General features: G+C 44.1%; 1 protein-coding gene across 2 annotated transcripts in view; it reads right to left on the reverse strand.

Moving 5' to 3' along the window:
- Positions 1-2387: 2387 nt before the first annotated feature.
- The window catches only part of Dram1 (DNA damage regulated autophagy modulator 1), a 35375-nt gene continuing 14062 nt past the window's right edge, over positions 2388-23700 (reverse strand). Inside the window, exons 3-8 of one of the 2 annotated variants that reach the window (XR_003480536.2) lie at positions 22300-22442; positions 16846-17023; positions 9500-9558; positions 5143-5235; positions 4147-4353; positions 2388-3642 (exon numbers count right to left, since the gene is read on the reverse strand). Coding sequence is in view for 1 of the 2 variants with exons in the window: in XM_027392563.2 (XP_027248364.1) it covers positions 4309-4353; positions 5143-5235; positions 9500-9558; positions 16846-17023; positions 22300-22442 (518 nt within the window). In the remaining variant the exon portion in view is untranslated. Of the gene's footprint in view, positions 4354-5142; positions 5236-9499; positions 9559-16845; positions 17024-22299; positions 22443-23700 lie in introns of both variants that reach the window. The other variant, XM_027392563.2, reaches the window with a different exon arrangement.

Genomic DNA, 23700 nt, shown 5'->3' on the forward strand with positions numbered 1-23700 from the left:
GAAAACACGATGTTTAATAGGGAGTGGTTCAAAGGATTTGAGTGTAGTGACCAAACCCCACTCACCTTGGAATCTCTTTTGTACCCATATAGTGACCCAGCAGCAGGTCACAGAATTGCCAATGGTAGGACCCCTGGTTAATTGTATCAGTTAGGAGTCTTATAGGTAAAATGTCAAGTGTATCTTGAGGTGGGTCTGGTGCCTTAACTTACTTGTGATTTCTGAATTTGGAAAGCTGAAAGAGGGGAACTTGGCTAGAAAGCCAGGTTCAGGCCAGCCTGGGCTACAGGACCAGATCTCCTCTCAGGTTTTTAAATGAATCTAAAATTTATTCCTATCAGAGAGCAACAATCCAGATCTAAACTAGCTTGGAGCTTTGGAGCACACAGAATTGCTTCCTGAGGAGGGTTGCCTACACCACAGGCTTCCCAGCATCTCTGGGAACCCCGGCTTCAGCCTCACACATCGCTGCTGTCTCCTCCAACCGTTTCCAAGCATCAACTTCGGAGGTTGCTGCCATCTCCAATATGAGCTTGGGGTTCTGTTGCCCTTCATTTTGGAACACGAATCTGCTGGGGGTGACCAGGGGGAGCCAACAGCTTCCCCTCCAGGGCCTCAGTGCGGTTGTTCTCTTGTGCAACCAACATGATGCGGATGCATGACATTCTGGGCTTGAGAATGTGGGGTATTCAGAGCCAGACCAAGAGTATGTGTGTGGGGAGACAGCTGGGCTTACAGGCGTGCCAGAATAGGGAGAGGGGGAGAGTGGGAGACCACTTATCTCCCTCCACCACTCCCCTTTCCTCATTCCAGGCCCCAACTCCAGACCAGCGTGTCTCCAAGTGAGGGAAAAAAATGGGAACATGGGACAATGCCACATGTAAAGGATGTTAGGAAACCCAAACACAGTTCGGCACTGATGTACTTAATTTGGTTTATAAAATGCAATTTGCAATTTCTGTGGAATCCTCTGTTAGTGTTAAAAGGGAAAACAAAAGGGCTCAGTTGAATAGACGTCAGAAAAAGAGTCCCGGATGGAGTCTGTCGCCATGGGGCGGGAGACTGCTCTCGCAGGTCGCTGGACCACTCTCCTTTAGTTTCCTCATTTGAAAAAAAAAAAAAAAAGCATGATAATAGCCTACTCTACTTCACAGAGGTTGCATAGAAACGTAAGAGCCATGACTTAAATGTTAACAAAAGGCATGAGTTACTGAAATGGCTTACTCTTACTTTTTGAATCTAAAAAGATTATTAGTGAGTATAGCTTGATTTGCTCTCAAACAAGTTGAGCTTTTTTTTTTTTAAACCCGTTCAAGACCTGTTTCCTACAACTTTCTGAGGAGAGCTTTACCCAGCATCAACCCAGAGGTTTTGGGTGATGCTGACTCCTCTGTCTCCCAAAAGTAGGCACGTGACCAATCAAAGCAAACCTGCCCCAGCCACGTGACCCGTGTAACCAATCAGTGCAACAATCGGTTTCAAATTTGAGCTTTTGGTGGAACTATAAAAGAAGCCTCCTCTCCTTGGCAGAGCAGGTGTCAGGCCTGAGGGTTCTAGAATTCTCCTCACTCCTCCAGAGGAGAGGCTGCCCGAAAACACCGGTCCTGCGACACCTTCTGTTGCCGCAGTCCCTAATGCCATTTCTGCTCTGTAACCTGAGACAATAGATGCTCTTGTCCTCGAACAGAAGTGGATTTCTGGGGGAGATGGCTCAGCGGTTGAGAGCACTGACTATTCTTCCAGAGGTCCTTAGTTCATTTCCCAGCAACCACATGGTGGCTCACAACCACTATGAATGATATTTGGTTCCCTCTGCTGGCATGCAGGCAGAAGACTGTATACATAATAAATAAATAAATAAGTGGATTTCTGAAGCCTGTAGCTCTCAGAGTCTTGGCTGATACAAATCACGAGACAGTCTGAGACTCTGCAAAGATGAATCAGTCATGCTCAAATAGAACACTGCATGAACTAAGACAACAGAAGACTTAAGCCACATCTTCATTTTTATGTACTTATTTCTGAGATGTTCACACTTGTATGCTCATCCAAAGGCCGAAGGATATCAGGTGTCGTTCTCTATTACTCTGTCTTATTCCCTAGCGACAGGTCTTCTCATGAACTCAAATGGCTCCATCTTTTCAACCTGACCCCCTGGCCTGCCAGCCACAGCCTACTGACCCCTCCCTCCCAGCACTAGGTCTACAGCCATGTTCAGCTCTTATGTGGGTGCTAGGGAGCCAAACTCGGGTCTCCATACTGATGCAGTTCTTACCCATGGAGTCAAGCCACACCTTTATAACAAGCATCCAGTTATCTGGAACCAGCCCAGATAACTATACTTCATAAGAGCACCCTGGTGACATTTTGTAACAAAGACAAATTACTAAAATAAAGTAATATTTTATTTTACCTTCTCAGGCATGCAGTCCAAGGAAATACACATTTGTAGAAATTAAAAATAATAGCAAAATGGGGATAACGTTAGAAGTTGCATGGAATCTGCAGAATGGGGTGATTTGGGACCTTCTCGGCTTGCCAAGACAGGTCTAGCCCATGTAACAATTTCTGTGGTATCTGTCCAGAAGAGAGTTGTCACACAATCATGAAGCCCAAACAACTGAAACATGTATGGTACACAAAGCAAAAAGGAAAACGTTACTAGGTAGCACGGACTAGGTGTTGACATCAAAATAACCGGTGAACTAGAGTAAATAAACCTACTAGGCAGCACCTCAAACATTACTCGATTTGTTCGTTCATTTATATATGCACATATTGGATTTGTATTTACTAAGCACCTACTGTGTGCCAGAAGGCACGGTGTTGAACTCTAGGTAAGGGCACCTGCTCTGCCCTATAGGAGTGAGCACCCAGTCTCCGGTGGAAATGCAGAGGACCACCTGCATTCTGGGAAGTTCCAACAACATTCCTGACCAAAGCAAACAGCAGCACGGATTCAGTCAACCACGGTTTCCAAGGGGAAGGTGCTGGCTCCCCTTTCTCTTCAGAATGACAAAAGGTCACTGTTTTGTTGTTGTTGTTGTTCCAGGATTAACAACACAGCATTGTATTACAGTGGACTCAGAAATGGTTGTCAGTTTCCTCCACTCCACACTTAAGGAAACCCAAGATGTCACAACAGAAGTGGCTGCTGACCCTCACCCACCCAGGAGTCACCACTGCATGCCCCTTGGTTCCCAGGTGTCCCGCACCAAGGCCATCCAAATGGGCTGCTCTGCCCTTGGCATGTGCCTTCAAGGCAGCTCCACTTGCCCATACTTAGATATGGAACTCAGGATCTCACCAGCACCTCCAAGGCCACTTCTTCCTCTACAACAGTTGTGAACCGGATGAAGAGGCGGGGTCTTCGGGCCTTGCTTACCTAGGAAAGGGCCTGACTGACACCTTCCCTGTGATGTCACTAACAGTGGCCACAGGCATTGAAAGGAGCAAACAGCAGCCTGCACCCAGGCTCCTAGGCCCATCTCCTGTGTCCTGGTACCTTGATGGGCTTACAGGGAAACTAAGAAGTCTCACTTCCAATGCCCCTCAGGAAGGGTAGTTTATCATTTCTGTGCTGCCATGCAGAGCCCATGCTACCAGGAATTAGTTCCTAGGTCCACCAGGTAATAGCAGCTTCTGTGGGAGAAGCCAATCAAATAAGGAGGCTGAATTTTCAAACTGAGGTCTTCTACATCTGCTGGTTAATGTGCACAGTAAATGGTTTTTGAAGCCTTAACTATAAAAACATTTTTGTTTCATGCATGCACTAAAAATCAAAGTGCTTTAGTATTAATTTATTAACAGAATCTTTACCATTAGGATATATAATCACTATGAATTAGATTATATAAATGCTTGTGATGAAAATTATGCAAATCATTGTTTTAAAAAATTAAATTTTAAAGTGAATATCCCGATTTGGCTTTTTTTTTTAATGCACCAAACTTAACATTTTTTTCACTTAGCGTATTTTTATAAGTCAGTCATACATAAAAGTCTAAATAATCTATACAAAAATATTCCCATTTTCTGCAATGCCTCATCTTTTCTACATATGAATTTGTTCATTAAAGTGTCTTAGAAAATATAAAAATATTGCTAAAGTGTCATTGATGCTAAACATTCTCTAGAAAAACATACCTTTGTAAAAAGAACAACTACTAGAAATTCTGAATGAAATTCAAGTCCCGGATGTGCCACAGATGCGTCCTGATCAGGGTGACATCCAAGTCCATCCGTCCTCTGTGCCACTTCCAGAAACTAACTGTGACATTCACTGAGTGAGACAGGATTCTCGCTCTTTCAAAAGTCATCATTGATTTCTGTGGATATCCTTAAGGTGACACTCTACAGAGAGGGAGAGGAAGAATATCAACAAGTAAAACAGTTCCAGTATTAGCGATGGCATTCTCAGATGTGCCCTAAGAGGTGGCTCCACTATTGTGCCATGCTTGAAATGGGTCCTAGAGAAGTCTCTTGGCTTTGTACATGTTTTAGCCAATGACTCACTTGTTCTAGAAGGTGAGAGTTTCCCTGGGGCCAAATATGCTAAGGTCTTGTCTTCTCTTGGTCTTGGGAATATTTTTCAATAACAAAGTTTTTGTGCTTGTTTGTTTGTTTTTTCAAGACAGGGTTTCTCTGTGTAGCTTTGGAGCCTGTCCTGGCACTCACTCTGGATACCAGGCTGGCCTCCAACTCACAGAGATCTGCCTGCCTCTGCCTCCCTAGTGCTGGGATTAAAGGCATGCGCCACCAACGCCCGGCTAACAACAAAGTTTATTACAGAGTCATATTTTCAGGGCTTTGGAACTAGTGAGATCTACCTGAAAACAGCCAGGACTTTGAGCATCAAATAGCAGATAACATGAAAGTTTCACTGGTTAAGTGGCCAGTTAGAGATGTATCTAATGTGTCCCTCTTTGGGAACAAGCCAATACGGTTGGGTGGTACAAAAGCCCCCCACCACACACACACACACACACACACACACACACACACACACACACACACACACACACACGCACACACACACACACACACACACACTGTAAGAGTAAAAGAGAATGGAACTTTTCAAATTTTTGCTAATCCTGATCATCACAGATTCATATAAAATTTGAACTGATGGATCCTTACCTGGAAATCTTGGATGAATGTTAGGAAATAGAAAATAAAACCAAAGGCCACAGTCCATTCACAGATAGCGCTCACTACGTGATACACATAATCCTAGTAACAACAACAAAGGAACAGGGTTTAGCCTAAAAGTGCTCATCCACAAGTAATCACCTGAAATACGAGGAAATCAAGACCAGAGGAAAAGCTGCCTGTTGAACACAAACTGTAACCTTGAGTTAAGGCCAGATGCAAAGCCTTGCAGGAAGAGGTCAGGGACCAGCCCAGAGCTGGTGGGGATGCAAACCTGCCCAGAGTTCTTTACATAACTTCAAGATAAGGTAGATCAAGGACCACAGAATAGTTGAGACCCCAAAGCATATTTGGACCCCAGTAAAGATCTTGATTTGATTTGGTTCCCCACTGAAGTGTCTTGTGTGCACTCCCAGGGACCGCCCAAGAATAAGTGTATGCATGCAGGCAAGACTAGCCCTGCCCAGCCTGGTTCTAGGTATGTCTCTCTGTTCTTGTTCCTGTTAATTCTGCAAACAGTTCTGCTCAGCACAATCAGGCAAGTAGCTGCAGGGCAAATGCCAGAGAAACACACCCATCCCATGACACTCTCTTTGAAGAAAACTAATGCCCAAATCAGGGCCTCCGAACTCAACTGTGTCTGGAGGTGAGGAATCATGAAACAGATGGTTGAGATACTGAAGATCAACTCATCCCATCTTTTGATTATATTAGTTTTTACTTTAATTTATTTTTCAGTGTTGGGGATTAGACTGAGGGCCCTGCACAAGCTAAGAAAAGTGTTGTTCCCTGAGATACATTTCCAACCCACTCACTACATTCTCACAAAACAGGAAAATAATATGCTGTTTCCAAAGTAAAAAGTTCTTCATATATGCATGCATGAGTGTGTCTCTCCCTTCCTCCTCCACCGTGTACTCCTCCATTTCTGGGTCTGTGTCCCCCCCTCATGTCTCTCTCTGTGCGTGTATATGTGCACATGTGTGTCTCCCTCCATTTCTGTGTCTGTGTGTCTCCCCTCATGTCTCTTTGTGTGTATGTATTTCTTCTTTCCCGTGTGTGGTGTGTGTGTGTGTGTGTGTGTGTGTGTGTGTGTGTGTGTGTGTGTGTGTATGTCTCCTTTCCCATGTCTCTCCCTGTGTGTGTGTGTGTGTATGTCTCCTTTCCTGTGTCTCTCCCTGTATGTGTATGTATGTATGTGTGTGTGTGTGTGTGTGTGTGTATGTCTCCTTTACCGTGTGTCTTCCTGTGTGTGTGTGAGCATGTGTGTTGTCATCTGTGCTTTTTTTCCTGTTGTAAATTCATTTGAAAGCACTATTAAATTCTACATTTCTTTTTTACCCTAGTCTGCACTCTGATCAACTCACATGCCAACTCTGTGGACACTTAGTTTGAGGTCTGTGATTTCAGGTGAACATGTCAGTTCTGGGGCAACAGCTCTTTTGACCTCCTTTGCATTCACAGAGATTTCAGATGTGTGCCAAACTGTGGTAGATATCTCTACAGATGTTCACATCCGTGCATGGTTCTCACCCAAGGTCACAACTGAGGAGATGCTGGCCAGTCTGATTAGGGACAGAGAAGAGTAGTCACTCATGTTTGGTGCTAGCAGCAGGAGTCATAGCCTACCCCAGATCAGCCCTGAACAATGAAGAGGGCTTACAAAAGCAGAGGCAAGGGATCAGAGAGATGGCTCAGCAATTAAGAGCACTGGCTGCGCCCCCGTTGGTTGCTCACACCTTTAATCCCAGCACTCGGGAGGCAGAGGCAAGTGGATCTCTGTGAGTTCGAGACCAGCCTGGTCTCCAGAGCGAGTGCCAGGATAGGCTTCAAAGCTACACAGAGAAACCCTGTCTCAAAAAAGAAAAAGAAAAAATAAGAGCACTGGCTGCTCTTGCAGAGGACTGCGGTTTGTTCCCAGCACCCACATAGTGACTCACAATGGTCTAACTCCAGCTACAGGGGATCCCAAGCCTCTTCTGCCTCCAAGGAGGAGCACCAGGCATGTGCATGGTGCATATACATATGTGAAGGCAAAACATACACACATAAGTATTTTTTTAAAAATGTAAGTAGTCAGGAAGATTGACAGATGGCTCACTGGATAAAAGGCACTGTGGCCACACCTAATGACCTGAGTTCATCCTTTGGAGTCCACATGATGTAAGTAGAGAAACAATTTTAGAGAGTTGTTCTCTGATCTCTCTCTCTCTCTCTCTCTCTCTCTCTCTCTCTCTCTCTCTCTTTCTCTTTCTGTGTGTGTGTGTGTGTGTGTGTGTGTGTGTGTGTGTGTGTGTGTGTGTAAACAAAACTGTAAAAAGAAAAATGATGGGGCAGTATGATACTGAGAGAGTACCAAACCAGAGTTCAATTTCTCCACTTTACATGTATATGCAGGCTAAGTTCCATAAATGACAATGAATTATAATTCTCATCCTCTCCACCAGGTATGCAGAGAAAGATCTAATATACTACATGGAAGTTCAGGGCAGGGCCTAACAATTACTCTAGCCAAACAACTGATTTAAAGATTCTCACTGCAACCATTGATACTGAAAGCAGAAGGCAGCATCTGGATGGCAAAGGAAAGACAAAAACCAGACACTATTTTTGTGCTCTACAAGGTCTCCCTATGTAGCCCAGGCTGGTCCTAAAGTCATGCTCCTTCTTGCCTCAGTCTTCAGAGCCCTGGGATTGCAAGCATGAGCCACCCACCCTGCCTTTCTCCTTTTCACACTTTCAGATAGGAAATGGAAGAAGCTAACAGATTTTCAGGGGCCTAAGGGCATGCTTTGTTGAGCCCTCGATTGCATTTCATTTGTGGTGGAACACTGCCACCTAGTGGTTGAAGATTAAAATATACCTGGAGTTGCTCTACTGACTTTTAAGTTTCCCCTTACTGAGGAACACCAGACCACCACTCAGACCTTTTGACCAACTATTCAAAGGCAGCTCTTTTTGAAACTCTAGCTGGGTCATTCTCTTCCTCAGAAGCATCCCTGTAGCTGTCTTGATGGTTTCCACTGCATGCCCAAATCTTCTGATCTTTTTGAAAACTCTTGCTCTGATCATGCTATCCCCTCTCCCATCACTGCATTGATGCCCTTCCTTTTCACCTCTTATCTACAGCTTCAAACCCAACTGCTTTCTGAAAAACATCAAATTCAGGACCCTCACTTCCCAGACTGCTTAGCTACACCTGCCATGGTTGAGGGAGAGGGAGAGAGAGAGAGAGAGAGAGAGAGAGAGAGAGAGAGAGAGAGAGTCCTTCTTTTAGTCCCTAGGATACATCCCCTAGTCCACGGTGAGAATTAACTATTGCTTCTGTGGTCTGCAGTTCTACAACACGCTGTTGGACTTCAATTCAGAATTGTGCTTACTTTCAGAGTACCATATGTGGCAGAAGACAGCACTGTCTGCCTCACTGATCTCCAGGCTTCCTTGGGGACTTGCTTACCCACAGCTTATCCTTCCTCTTAGCCTTCCCCACGGAGTCCTGCCCATGGCAGGCTCATGAGAACAGTCTGAGGGTGTCCCTGCAGAGTCTAGTTCTTAGACGGGCCTGTGCCTCTTCCTGTCTGTTTCTGACTGAAAACATCCCTCTTCTTGCCCTCTGGTACTTGCTATCATCTTCACATCCCCCATGCATTGCTCATTCTAGACAAACTGATACATCCTAAGGAAGCAGTTGGAGCCCCAAACTGGCCAGTTTCCTTGGGAAAAAAAGAGATTCCAGTTTACTGGAGTCGGGGTAATTAAGAAGACTCTCTGCTTTTTAAGAAAACCTGAAATGCCAAGGCTCCACATAGAAAGCCTGACTCAGGAAAAAAAGAAAACAAAAACAAGAAATGAATGAAAGAAATCCTAAAACAACCACAAACCTACACTTTCTTGCCATTGTCCAACTGCATAATGTCTCTGTGTGTGCATGAGTGTGTGTGTGTGCGTGCACGTGTGTGTGTGTGTGTGTGTGTGTGTGTGTGTGTGTGTGTGTGTGTGTGTGTGTGTGAGTGAGTGCGCGCGCGTGCGCATGCGTGCACTGGTCTCTACCACTGAGCTTCTTCCCTTCCCAGTGCAGCTCTGCAGTGATTACTCCAGTGTGTAGACCAGCAGCTCCCTTGGATTCATGAAATGCAAATAGCAGCCAATTGCACCTGTAAGTAGGTTTGCCTCCACACTGTCTTCTGGAACTAATGATCACATGCACACAGTAAGCTGATTCCATGTCACATTGACTCCACACTTCCTGGCCCATTCTAAGAAAGGTCAGTGACCCTTGCTAGGGTTCACCAGCCACAGTCTCACAGACCCACGGTCAGCAACTACACAAAGGGTAAGTGCTTACCTTTTCTTTTGGATTCCATTCCAGTTTGGTTATAGAAATTAGTGAAGCACAGGCAATCACTTATAAAAAAGGAGATGGTTAAGGAACCAGCAGAAGAAAACAGGTTCTTTACTATTCAGACAACTCTACTCAGTCATTATAATGCTTAAATATAGCATTTCTAAAATCAAACCACCTCTATAAACTCCTTGTAATCTCAGACCTTCAGTCACGACAGTAGCTATACAACAGGGCCGCAGAAACTTGCCTAGCATGCCTAGAGTCTCAAGTTCAGTCCCCAGTACCACCAAGTAAATACATAAATCAACAAATTATAGCATGGAAATGCAGTTATTCTTTAGCAATACTTTTTTGGGTGCTAGAGTGGTTTGAATAAGAATGACCCTCATAGGATTGATATGTTTGAATGCTTAGTCACCAGGGAGTAAAACTCTTTGATAGTGTAAAAAAGATTAGTAGGAGGGGTGGCCTTGTTGGAGGAAGTGTGTCATTTGGGGTGGGCTTTGAGGTTTGCAAAAGCCCACAACCAGACAGTTGTTTTCCTCTCTCTCAGCCTATGGATCGGGATATGGCTCTTAGCTACTTCTTCAGCACCATGCCTGCATGCCACCATGCTCTCTGCCATGACGATAATGGACTAAGCCCCTGAACCTGTAAGCCAGCTCCAATTAAATGTTTTCCTTCTAAGAGTTGCCACGGTCGTGGTCTCTTCACAGCAATAGAACAGTGACTGAGACAGGTGTGTATAGTAAAATTTTCATCTGTGTCTGTTTTGTTCAACCTGAGCATTTCCAGGTGTCCCATGTAAGCAAGCTACTTAAAGCTAGCCTGTCTGACACAGGAATCCAAGACAGGTCTTTTTTTGAACTCCTGCTACTGAATAAAAATATATTACCTCTGAAATGTCATTCCCAAGGAGACAGCTTCCATAAAAAGGAATACTCCATATACATAAATAAGCTACCAAGGGGCTGGAAAGATGGTTTTGTGGTTAAGAGCACTGGCAACTCTTCCAGAGGACCCAGGTTCCAATTTCCAGAACCTAATTTCCAGAACCTATTTGCATAAGCAACTAAGTCCAGTTCCAGGGGCTCTGGTGCCCTCTTCTGGCTTCTGGGGGCACCATATAAACTTAGTGCAAACACATACATACACGAATGCAAAATACCCATACACATAAAATACTAATTAAAAAAGCTAATTTTCAGATTCAAACTATTACCTTCTAGAAATAGATTTCTGATGGGTGGTTGGATAGAAGCAGAGCCCCTTCCTCCGACCCGGAATTTTAGAGCTGAACAAGTCTGTTTTAAGTCGGGCTTGGGGGTAAAGGGCAAGCCCCCTGCAGACCAGAGTAATGATGCAGCCATGGAGGTCCCCGCCTTCCCTGGGCACTACTGCCTCACAAGGGCAGGGGTTGAACTTGGAAGGTAAAGGGGGAAAAAGCTATGGGGGAAATAGAAAGCTCTAGAAAGTCAAAAAAAAAAAAAAAAAAAAAAAAAAAACTACAGGAACCCAACCCAAAATGCTGAGCCAAAGCCATGGTTTGTGCCTCCTCTACAGTTCAGAGTCACATGTCCTTTCCTGGTCCCTCCCTTCCTATTCTGCAAAGCTTAACAGTTCCCTACTTCTCAGAATAAAAGCAGCAAAAGCATCGATGTTCCTTGATCATCTAATGACCATACTTCTGCTTCCACTAGGTTCAGAGTCTATTCATTCTACCCTCTATTTACTCTTCCCTCCCTCGCTGTCTCGGGGGGCGGGGGAGGATGGGAAGTTCAGTCAAACAGACTTAGTCTCAGCACTCCGAGATACTAAAGTTCCACTAGAGCATGGTATGCTAGAAAGAAAAGAGTGGAGAGCATCATGGCTCAGATGAAAAAACAAACAAACAAACAAAAAAACCTAATTCAGTATGCACTGGCATTTGGGGTGCCGGGGAAAACATCACAGAGTTTTTCTTCATCTGAGTTATGAACTTTAAAGACATCTCTATAGCAGGCCCAACCTACAGAACTATAATGTGTAAGTGTAAATTTGCTAGTAACCATGGTTTTAAAAACTGAAAAAAGTCAGGCAGTGGTGGTGCACGCCTTTAATCCAGCACTTGGGAGACAGAGGCAGGCAGATCTCTGAGTTCCAGGCCTGTTTGGTCGACAGAGCAAGTCCCAGAACAGTCAGGACTGTTACACAGAGAAACCCCATCTTAAAAACCAAATAATAGTAATAAATGATGATGATGATGATGATGATAAAAGAAATAAATGCAGTTAATTTTAACAGTGTATCTTATTTAGTCCAGCTTACTAAAATACTATCACTATAGTAATATTATTTAATGTTAGCATATATTCTATGCTACCCGTAGTGAGGGAAGAGATCGATGGCTCATTGTTAAGGTTGTGCACTGTTCCTCCAAAGGACATGAGCTAGGTGCCTAGCACACACATTGGACAGCTAACAACTGCCTGTAAACCATAGCTCTAGGACACTTGATGCCTCTTCTGACCTCTGTGGGCACCCTGTATGCACACACACACACACACACACACACACACAATTTAAAAAATGATAAAAAAATTGGTGATGATGTCATTTTAATGTATAAGAATAGTTATTAGTGTAAACTGGTATAGGATCTCATATCAATAATCCCAACACATGGGAGGCTAGGATAAGAGAAATCAAAAGTTTGAAGCCAGCCGAGGCTGCATAATGAGTGTAAGCCCACTCACCCCAGACCAAAACAAAACAAAACAAAAAAGACAACCACCAACAAAAGCAAAAGGACAGGGAGCGAATGATGTCATCTAGTCTCTATTCCCTTTTTTCTCATGAGTGTGTATTTTTACATCTGTGAAAGATCTAGCCACATTTCAAGGATGCAGAAAGTCACAGTTACTGTGATGGACCAGAAGCCCAGCTCTAGAAAAACCCAAGGGATGAGCAGAGACCAAGCAGAGAACAGGAAACCACCATGCCTGGAGGGCAAAGTGTCACAATGAGGCTGAAGAAACCAGAAGTCTCAGGTCACATGTTTCAAGAGCCCTTAAAACTTTCCTTCTCTCTTCCTTTCTTCATTCTCTATTCTTTTCTCTCCCTTTCTTATTTGTTTATTTATTTATTTATGAACCTGTCTTACTACGGAGCTCTGGCTGTCCTGGAATACACCAGACTGGCCTTGATCTGCCTCTGCCACCTGAGTGCTGGAAATATAGGCATGTGCCACCACGGCCCAGCCGTTTCCTCTTTCTTCTCTTCCTTTCCCTCCCTCCCCCCCCCTCTCTTTTTTTTCTTCCTTCCTCTCCTTTATCTCTCCCCCTCTCTCCTCTCTCCTCTCTCTCTCTCTCTCTCTCTCTCTCTCTCTCTCTCTCCCTCCCTCTCAGGTTTGAACTATTACCATCGCGCCTGGCTTCTATGAAGTTTTTGGAAGCTTTAGAAGCTGAGGCAAGATGAGCCAATAAGCAGGAGAAATTAAGAACCTTGATATGAAATGATGGGCCTCATGGCTGGGTATGGTGGCACACGACTTTAGTCCCAGCACTGGGGAGGCAGAGATGGGGGGATCTCTGAGTTCTGGCCCAGCCTGGTCTACAGAGTTAGTTCCCGGACAGTCAGGGCTAGAAAGAAAAGAAAAACAAAAGGACTGGCCTCACTCAGTGGCTCAGTTTCTTCAGGAGTTAATGGAGCTGGGGTTTTTTTGTTTTGGTTTTTTTTTGGGGGGGGGTTGTTTTGTTTTGGGGGGTTGGCTTTTTTTTTTTTTCGGTTTTTCAAGACAGGGTTTCTCTGTGTAGCTTTGGAGCCTATCCTGGCACTCACTATGGAGACCAGGCTGGCCTCAGACTCACACAGATCCGCCTGCCTCTGCCTCCCGAGTGTTGGGATTAAAGGCATGAGCCACCACCACACCAGTTTCTGTGAGGCTGTTTTGTGTGTAAGAAACATGGACAGACGTTCTAAGGAGCCTTTACCAGCTTCCCGAGAAGCAATGCCACCACTGAAAAGCTGAAGGCCACAGACTTTCAGGAGGAAGTTTGTTAAAATCCATTCAAGGGAGTTTGTTGCAGGGACTTAGCCTGCTTCTGTGTGGGTCTCTGACCTTTGGCTTGGCTTAGGAATTTGAACCTCCTGGACATAAGAACAGGAAATGGAAATGATGGGAAATGGAGGCCAAAATGTCCCTTGTGCTGGGGACTCTCTGGTTTGAGTATTGAGAGATTTTCCTCTAGAAGTTGGAAGCAAAGAAAGGTTTCCTGCACATGAAACTGTTTATGACAATACAAACACCACTTACACAGTTTTACAGTCAACACAAGCTAAAGATTTAAGGAAATGTATTTCGAGAGAAAGTATGAACATCTTCAGACTAAAACAGGACAAGGAAATAGGGAAGGAGTTGTCTTCAGAGCAAAGGCTGCAGTTTGTTAGTACATTTCTCAGTGTCAGGACTCAGTTCCTCCTTGGTTGAAAATTTTATAATTAAAAATTTCTCCAAGGCTGGGCAGTGGTGGTGCACATCTTCAATCCCAGCACTGGGGAGGCAGAGGCAGGTGGATCTCCGTGAGTTCGAGGCCAGCCTGATTTACAGTTAGTTTCAGAACTAGGAGGAAGAACGTGTAATCTCCACACTCTGGAGGCTGAGAAAAAAAGGGCGGGTGGGGGGTGGGGGGTGGGGTGGGGTGTGGGAGGGAAGGTCATGGCCAGCCTGGGCTACAGAATAAGACTCTATCTCAAACCATAATAAATAAAATCAAAAGCAAAATTGCATACTTAGGCTATCTGATGTAACTTCTATTTTTGGATAGAAACACGGAGCTCAGAGTTTAAAGGACATGATGAGTCATGGAGCTTGACCACTATAGATCATGAACTGGCCTACATTGTTTGCAAAACAGCATCCATTTTTTTTCTGCAATCTAACACAAGATCAAACGGTGGAGAAGTTTCCACCCTTGAAATACCATATCACTTTTATTTTCTTGGTTTAAATACTTCATGAAAGAGAGAGAGAGAGAGAGAGAGAGAGAGAGAGAGAGAGAGAGAGAGAGGAGCTGAGTGTGATCACACACACACCTATAATCATCGCAGCACTGAAACCCAGGCTGAAACTGGTTGGCTACTGGCCAGCAGAAGTTACACAACAAGACCTGTCTCAAACAAACAACACACACACACACAACAGATGTGCAAGCACACGCACGCACGTGCACGTGCACACACACACACACACACACACACACACACACACACACACACACACACGGCGGGGGAATGCTTCCCTTTTCTTTTTTATTATTGAAAATAGATTCTCCTTTGATACAACACATCACCACCACAGTGTCCCCTTCCTCTACCCCTTCCCACCTGAACACCTCATCTCCCCTAGATTCACTCCCATTCCGTTTCCCTTCAGAAAAGAGCAGGCCTCCAGGAGACAACAACTAAACTGGACAAAACAAGACACAATAAGACAAGGTCAAAAGCTGTCACATTGAGGCTGGACAAGGAGGAAACGGGTCTTTAAGACCCTAGTCCCATAGCCCAGGCTCATCCTCATGCCTTTGCCAAGCCAGTGAGCTAGACATAAGCATGTGCCTGCATGCCCAGCTTTCATTTCCTTTAGATCAGAATATATCAGCATGATTAAATACTCATTTCCTTTATTTCAGGGCTAAATTAGAAAACGAAGTAAACTTCATATTGAAAACAAGGTTCGAAACTACAAAAAGGCTCAATGCATTTTGGTTGACTTAGTCGTGAGTGACAGAAGTTTAAAAGGAAATCCTAGGTCAAGTTGAGTTAACCAAACTGTCATGTCTCCAGTAGGCACGGAGTCCAGACTCTTGAGATGTCGCAAAGCTATTTCCTTAAATACAATGCCAATATTTGATGTCTTTAACCAAACACTTTTAAAAAACTAAATATTTTCATATGGCTTGTGAAAATGACCGGTGGGAAGGAAAAGTCAACAGGCTGGAATGTCCTTGCTTTTTTTCTATTCCCAAAGTCTGTTTGAATCTAATACTTCTGTAGTGTGTACACTGTTCTCCTATTTGGTCCTCTGAAGAATATGGACACTTGGCAATTTTTCCTTTCCTTTTTAGTGCTTTAGACATGGGTGTAGAGAGAACATCAGACTTGCTGGGACCAAGATTCTTCGCTTAGCTGAACTATGTAGTCTGAATCCTGACAACCCTTTCTCCTGGGCCCATCTGTTCATGTCAATATAAAAAACAATTTAACTGAAATATAAATTTAGAATATAAAACCAATTTAACGAAATCCTGGTTAAGGTTAGTGTGGTGGTTTAAATAAGACTGGCCCCCCAACAGGCTCATATATTTTAAAGTTTGGTTCTCAGTTAGTGAAACTGTTTGGGAAGAATTCAGAGGTTTGGTCTTGGAGGTGAGTCACTGGGGCTTTGAAATTTCAAAAGTCCTTGCCATTCCCAGTTACCTTCCTCTGCCTTGTGACTATGGACCAAAATATAAGTTCTTAGCTACTGCTCCAGTGCCAAGTATGTCTGTCTGCCACCATGGTCCCCCACACCATTGAGAGTCATGGACTCTAACCCTCTGAAACCATAAGCCCCAAATAAACTCTCCCCTCTGTAAGTTGCCTTGGTTATGGTGTCTCTTCACAGCAACCAAAAAGTAACTAAGACAGATATAAAGTGTCTCCATCACCACCCCCAAAGGTTCTGCCAGGGTCTGGAGGAGATTCTGGAAATGTTAAGAAGTAGGACCTATCGGAAGCAGATCGCTGTGGTCGGTCCTTAGCCAGGGCTGGGGAACTCATGTCCCTGACCCCTTCCCCCACCTCCTCCTGTTCCTGTCTCTCTTCCTCCCCTCTGTCCCTTGCTTTCTCTTTCCTGTTCATAATGAAGAAATTCAGCCTCCTCATGCTCCAATTGCCATAATGCTTTGCCTGAGTGCACCAGTCCAAGAAACCATGGACTGAAGTCTCAAAAACAGTGAACCCAAATTAAACCTTCTCCCCCCATAAGTTGTTTACATCAGGTACCACAGCGACACTGAGTCTAATAACCCATCTCCTCACAGTTGGTATGATCAATCTGGCTAAAAGCCATCTACCCCCAAGCTGTCTGATTGCCCTGAAGTGTCTTGTATGAGAATTATGGCAAGGAAGTTGAGCTACCTTAGTCCTCTTCTACCCAGTGACCCCATGCTGCTCCCTGCTATATAGACTTCCACTTACCCACAAGTGAGTCTCTCTCCCTACTGCAAGACCCCACCTTCAGCAGTCCCTCTAGCTACTGCTATGGCCTGAGTTAGGACAGTCTTCTTCCTCGCCATATTCTTCCAATTGACACGTGGAAAGGATACTGGGGACCACAGCTGCGCAGGAAACAGCAGAGATGGCCATCCGGACATGGCATGTCGTGAGACTGTTCCACTGGGGACATGATTTGTAGGAGATGATCGATTGCAGGAGCGTGTAAACTACACCGCAGACAAAAGCCAGAAGGGCACCACCATCATGGACGACAGGCACAGCTAACTCCTGTGGAGATCACAGATGGGTCTTACTCCATGGGACAGTGCTGACCTGAAGCTGCCAGCACTCGTCCACTCACCCTGGGAGTCTCCCAGCCAGTGGTTCTCAACCTTGCTAGTGCTGAGACCCTTTTAAAAGTGTTCCTCATGTTGTGGTGACTAATCAGAAAATTGTTTTCATTGCTGCAGTGGTGGTGCACACCTTTAATCCCAGCACTCAGGAGGCAGAGGCAGAGGCAGGTGGATCTCTGAGTTCGAGGCCAACCTGGTCTACAAAGTGAGTTCCAAGGCAGGCTCCAAAGCCATACAGAGAAACCCTGTCTCGAAAGACAAAAAAAAAAAAAAAAAAAAAAAAAAAAAAAAGTTGGTACTTGATAGCTGTAGTTTTGCTGCTGCTATGAATTGTGATGTAAACATCTGATATGTAAGATATCTGATATTCAACTCCTGTGGGTGGGTCATTTGACCCCCCCACAATGGGGTTGTGGCCCACAGGTTGACAACCATTGTAAGCCATCAGCAGTCAGGGAGGTAGATGTTTATCTGAGAATCAGTATGGAGCAAAGCCTCCTGTTATTGATTCATGCCTGTTGCTGAAGCTTCTTGCTCCACAATTATCCAGTATGTGAGATATGGAAAAAGACAGCATCCACCCTGGAGTAGCTCTGGGGGAATGAGCTTTAGAGCCTGGCACTTCTAAATCAAAAGTCCTAACTCCACCATAAGACTGTGACTTTAAGGTAATTAGAGCCTCCCTCCATCTTGGTCTGCCATCAGTTCTGCCGTACAAGCATGCTCACAGTAAAGACTACAGGACAGGTCTCCTACAAAGATTGCATTTGGAGCAGGGCATGATGGGGCACCCTTTAATCCCAGCTCTCAGGAACAGGCAGATCTCTGTGAGTTCATGGCCAGCTTGGTTTACAGAGTGAGTTCCAGGACAGCCAGGGCTATAGAGAGAAACCTTGTCTAGAAATAAAATTTTAATGCATTTATACATTTAGAAGCCAGATGAGGCAGCTCAAGACTGTAATCTCAGCACTGAGGCAGGTGAGTCACTGTATCTGCACAATTGCATCCACATTCTACAATACACCATGCTATTTTCTGTAACTAGGATATCTAACATGGGCATAGAGATAGTTCCATATAGAAAGCAAAGGACATTCTATGTTTTAAAATATGGGCCCCTTTAAATGTGTGTGTACTTACAGAATTCAGGAAAATAATCATCAGAGTGATAATGAGAAAAGTATTTAAGATGAAAATTCTATATTATATATGTCTTACCATAATTCTAAAAATATCTTAAAAGAACCAAGAGAAACAAAAAATTCCTTTTATTGCTTGAATGTGAGGCCTATTTGGGTGAGGGCAAAATAGAAACCAAAGCATCATCTGCTAACGAGTCACTTTCAGGAATAATCAGAATTCTGGTGCTTTCCACACTAATGGGCATCCTCAATTTGAATACATTTTCCCCTCCCACTATGAGGACATTTCCTTCCTCCACCCTGGCCATCGTGACACATCTTTTGGAGCAAGCTGAGAGCGTATGTCCTGCTATGATCAGATCAAAAGACTCCAGACTCTGCCGCATTTGCATCTCTAATGTGTCTTCTTCACAATGGAATATGTACTCTGTCACTAAAGAGGTCTTGAAACTAGGTGTGGTGTTACACGCCCATGATCACTGCACTCAGGAAGTCAAGGAAGGAGTATCAAGCATTCATGGCCAGCCTGCGCTACATAGTGAGATCTCATCTCAAAAATCCATCTCTCTCTCCTCTCCTCTCCCTTCTCAGAGCTTCATGTAGCCCAGGTTGGCCTCAAACTCCCTCTCAAGCTGACCTTGAATTTTGAGTCCCCCTGACTCCATCTCCTAAATGCAATAGGCAGACTTGCACCATACCCAGAATTATAAGATGTTGGGGATTAAACCCAGGCCTTCATGCATGCCAAGCAAGCATTCTGCCAACTGAGCCACATCCCCAGCCCCCTGTCTTTTAGAAGGGGGGGGTGTGGTTCTTAGGTCAGACATGAATTTTCAGTGGATAAGATGGAGACTCAGTATGTTCTTCGGAAACTTTTCCAAGTTTCAAGGCAATGAAGTACAGAAAACACTAAGCGGGTTAAACCTTGGATTTTTTTTTTTCACCATAATGAACATCTCAGTTTTAAAAAATTAGTTTTAACTTACAATGATATATATCTATGATATTTATGTAAGGTTTTGTATATGTTTATAATGTGAAATGATTAAGTCAAGATGCTCTCTGTCTCTTGGTGAAAGCGTACTACTGTGCCTGGCTTGTTTGTTTGTTTGTTTACTTATTTATTGAGTCGGTCTCTTGCTATGTATCGAGGCTGGCTTCTAACTCATAATCCTCTTCCCTCACTTCCTCCAGAGTGCTCGAATCAAAAGTAGGTGCGTCACCACATAAATGAGGCTTATGGCTCTTTTTTGTAAGAGAGAGAGGGTGTCTGTGCAAGCTGTCAGTTTTCTCCCTCTGTGGTGATTTGGGGACTGAATACAGGCCATCAGGCCTCACAGCAAGGGCTGTTGTCATCTGAGGGACCATCTCAATGCCCTGGTCTACAGCTCTTAACTGGCTTTTTTCCTAGTTCATCACTTTAACCACTTGGTTGTGACTACACAAGCATAGCTTTTTTTTTTTTTTTTCATGTTCTACAATCAGCCACCTTTTGTTTTATTTCAATTTTTGATTTTCTGAGACAGGGTTTCTCTGTGTAGCCCTAGCTGTCCTGGAACTCACTCTGTAGGGTTTCTCTGTGTAGCCCTAGCTGTCCTGGAACTCACTCTGTAGACTACACTGGTCTCCAGATTTGCCTGCCTCTGCCTCCTAAGTGCTGGGATTAAAGACGTGTGCCACCACTGCCCAGACTTCAGTCACCTTTTCATTCCATAAAATAAACACTAAAATAAAATTTATTTATAAAAATAAAAGGTTAGTGTTCTCTTGCTTCAGCTTTTAGGTTCTACCTATGAGGGAGACCATACAGTATTTGTCTTTTTTGTGTCTGTTTATATGGGTGCAAATATGTGTATGTTCATGTATCCACACAGAAAGCAGAGGTCAACCTCAGATATCATTTCTCAAGAGCCACCCTCCTTGTTTGGACAGGGTATCTCACTGATCTGTAACTCACCAGTTACCTTAAGCTGACTGGCCAGGGATCTGCAGGTCACTGCTTCCCCAGTGCTGGTGCCATCAGATCTGAGTTACAAGGACTCTAGGGATTAACTCAGGTTCACCAGCTTACACAGAAGGCACTTTATCAGTAGACAGAGCAATCTCCGCAGCCCCTGGCTCATTTTACTTAACTTGTTGTCTTATGTTATCATCTCATAGGAGAAAATTCCCAAAGAAAATGAAACACTGACAGAAATAAATGAGTCAAACCAAGGCAGGCATCCTGCCCACCCACAATTGGGGAAGCAAGCTTCAAACATCAGTGGATTTAAATGATCAAACTAGCAGAGCCTCCACTGTCTCCTGGACTCATACCTCAGATTCTTCTCCAGGTCCACGGCTATTGCATGCTAAAAATGAACCACGGAACCTCAAAGGAAGCTGGATGGAAACTTTATGAGAGCACTGACTAGGCAAACAGTTGACTCCCATGGAAGTCGTAAAGATCCTGTGCCTGGGGTTTTGTAAAGAATTAATTCCAGGAAGCCTTAAAGGAGAGTTTGTTTTTTTTTTTTTAAATCCACTTTCTAAACACCTACATTTTCCTAATAAAGCGCGTCCTCTATGATTTTAAAAGCGGCACTTACGGCTTAATAGTGTAATTCAGAGGCGACAGTGATATGATAAAATGCATACCACCCTCCCTCACATTCACACACTGATAATGCTCTGGCACACTAAGCCCCTATCCCCATCCCCACCCCTATGCTCACCCCCACCCCACTAACGCTAACAGAGGGCATCTCCCTCGGTGAGTGTGGAGATGGTGAGCCTGTGGGGCTCAGGTCAGGCTGAGGCCACTCTGATGGTGGTCCCGTTCCACACAGGGGTAGACATTAGACAATGGATGGACTACAGGTAACTTAGGAGGTGTGTGCTGATTCCTGCCTGTGGTATGTGCTTGAGCAGCTCACTAGAGTGAAGCCTGCCATCTTTTTGTAAAAACAAGCATCATACAAGGTCATTGCTGGGGGGAAAAGGTTACAGATTCCCCTGGGCAGAACCCAAGGCCTCCCATCCTGTAGTAGCCCATCCTACTCTCACTTGGAGAGAACAGTAGAGTGCAGGACCATCACAGTGGCTATGACTACCACAGCCACTAAGTGCAGACTCTTGGCTACTGTACACTGATTCGATGATCCAGTCCTTGCAACGGTCTCATGAGGTGGGTACTATCAGTAGTATGAACATGAAGTTCACAGATTTCTCTAAGATATTAAATAGCTTCTCCATAAACAAACCAAATCTTCCTTGGGAAAGATTGTGGGATGAACAGGAATCTACAAGTTAGAGCAAAGTATGGCAACTGGAACAGGGCCATATTTTGGTTCTGCAAACTAATTCACTGAATAAATCTGAGTAAATGATTTCACCTCCACAAACCAAATCTTCATCTACAAAAGGGAGAGGTCAGGTGATTGTCTTTGAATACCAGATGCATCATAAGCAGTGTCAGAATCATAAACATTCACTCTGAGGAAAATCGTTTACAAAGCTAAAATAGCTCCTCCTGCTTCGGACTAGATGGATATGAACTGGGAAGCCAGGCATGGCACACCATGTCTGCAATCCCTGCACTCAGAAGGTTGGGGCAGAAGAACTAAGCATTAGCAGTTTCAAGGTTAAGAGTGTGTGTGTGTGTGTGTGTGTGTGTGTGTGTGTGTGTAAGAGAGAGACAGAGAGAGAGAGAGAGAGAGAGAGAGAGAGAGAGAGAGAGAGGGAGAGGGAGAGGGAGAGAGAGATTAAAAGGACTGCCTTGAGTTCCAGACCAAGCTGAGTCATACAGATAGCAAAGAACTGTCTTTAAAAAAATAATGAGCAAACAGGGAGCAGTGTTGAGCCTCCAGCACTGTTTGAGGTATACACTCTCATTATCGTCCACATATTAACCCCTTCTCTCCCAAGTCCCAAGCAAGACTGATGACCATGTTAAAACTCAATCAACCCAATCCTAGTTCATTGACCATCTCATTGCTCTCCCAGCACAACCTGGTTTCTTGATTTCCTGCTTCTCTAATCATACCTGGACTCTTTCATTGTCAACCACCCCAAAACACTCAGGCCATACCTGAAAATTGGCTACAATGCCCATTCCGATACATCCCACCAATCCAAGAACTAATGACACCAAGTTAAAGACAGGAGTGCCAAAATAGCAGGTCTCATTTTGCTTCTCCACTATTTTATATCTTGTATACATCGTAGCTGCACCTGAAAAAAAAGTACAGTCTGGTGAATGTTAAGCCCCAATTCTTTTAATGAACAACAAGAACATGTGTGAATCTTTGTTTTTCTTTTTATATATATAAATTTTCTTAATTATGGCTGGGAGTGTAGCATGAGGCCTTGGGTTTGATTCCCAGCACGGGAAAGAAAGAAAAAAGTCCTGATTGCAACACATTTTGTTGTTCCCATTCTCTGTCCCATGCAGTGAGAGCACTCACGCACATGCGCGCGTGCGCGCGCGCGCACACACACACACACACACACACATCCCTACCTTGGCTATTTTCATGTAAAGAGCATTGCACTCCACAAATTATTCTATGATTTGCTTTTCTGGCTTAACAATGTACCATGAAGAATTTTCCAAGTCACTGCAAAATAAATCTACACTGTCCTTTTCAGTGTGTGAAATCCTGTCTTTATTTCTCCCTTCTCTTATAGATGGATTTCTACTTTTCCCCCTGGGGTTTCCAATTACAAATAATACTCCATTAACATTTCTGATTTGTAAGTTTGGGGCACATTTTCAGAGCAGTATTCTAAGGTTAAATACATACACACACACACACACACACACACACACACACACACACACACACACGCGCGCGCGCACGCACACACACGGCTTGGACACATTCTGCTCACCATTCTTCTGTCTACTGTTAATATTAACTTTTTTTCTTCTGGTCTGTTTTTAAAGTGCGTAAAATGTGTAGCCCTCAATATGATAAGGTGAACTTTGTGTGTATTGACACAGTTAAGGCCACACTGGGCAACCTAGAAGAGACCTTATCTGAAAATTTTTTAAAGTAAAAACTAAGTAAATAAAAAGCTGGCTAGCAAGGGGCAATGGCACAAGGCTGTACTCCCAGCTTTCAGAAGGCTGAAGAAGAATTGCAAGCTCTGTGCAACCTCTGGTCTACGCAACAAGTATAAGTGGCCCTGGCTGTACAGCAAGACTTTATTTGAAAGGGAAAAAGCTAAAACTGAACACTTATCCCAATTTCAAATTTGGATATATTCATGTCATGCATTGTGTCTAAAGCCTGAACCTATCATTGATTGTGGCCAAACAATTACTTATTCTAAGTCGGGCTGGGTAAAGATGCATAAAAAGGCATTGGAACTGACTGGCCCTCTCTCCTTCCCCGTTCTCACCTCCAAACCCAGCTGGAAGCACCTACAAATGGGTGAACAAGTGAAATTTTCTACCAAATTGCACAAATTCTAAAGTTGCCCAGTC

This window comes from Cricetulus griseus (assembly GCF_003668045.3).
Source record: "Cricetulus griseus strain 17A/GY chromosome 1 unlocalized genomic scaffold, alternate assembly CriGri-PICRH-1.0 chr1_0, whole genome shotgun sequence".
In the NCBI taxonomy this organism is placed as follows: Eukaryota; Metazoa; Chordata; class Mammalia; order Rodentia; family Cricetidae; genus Cricetulus; species Cricetulus griseus.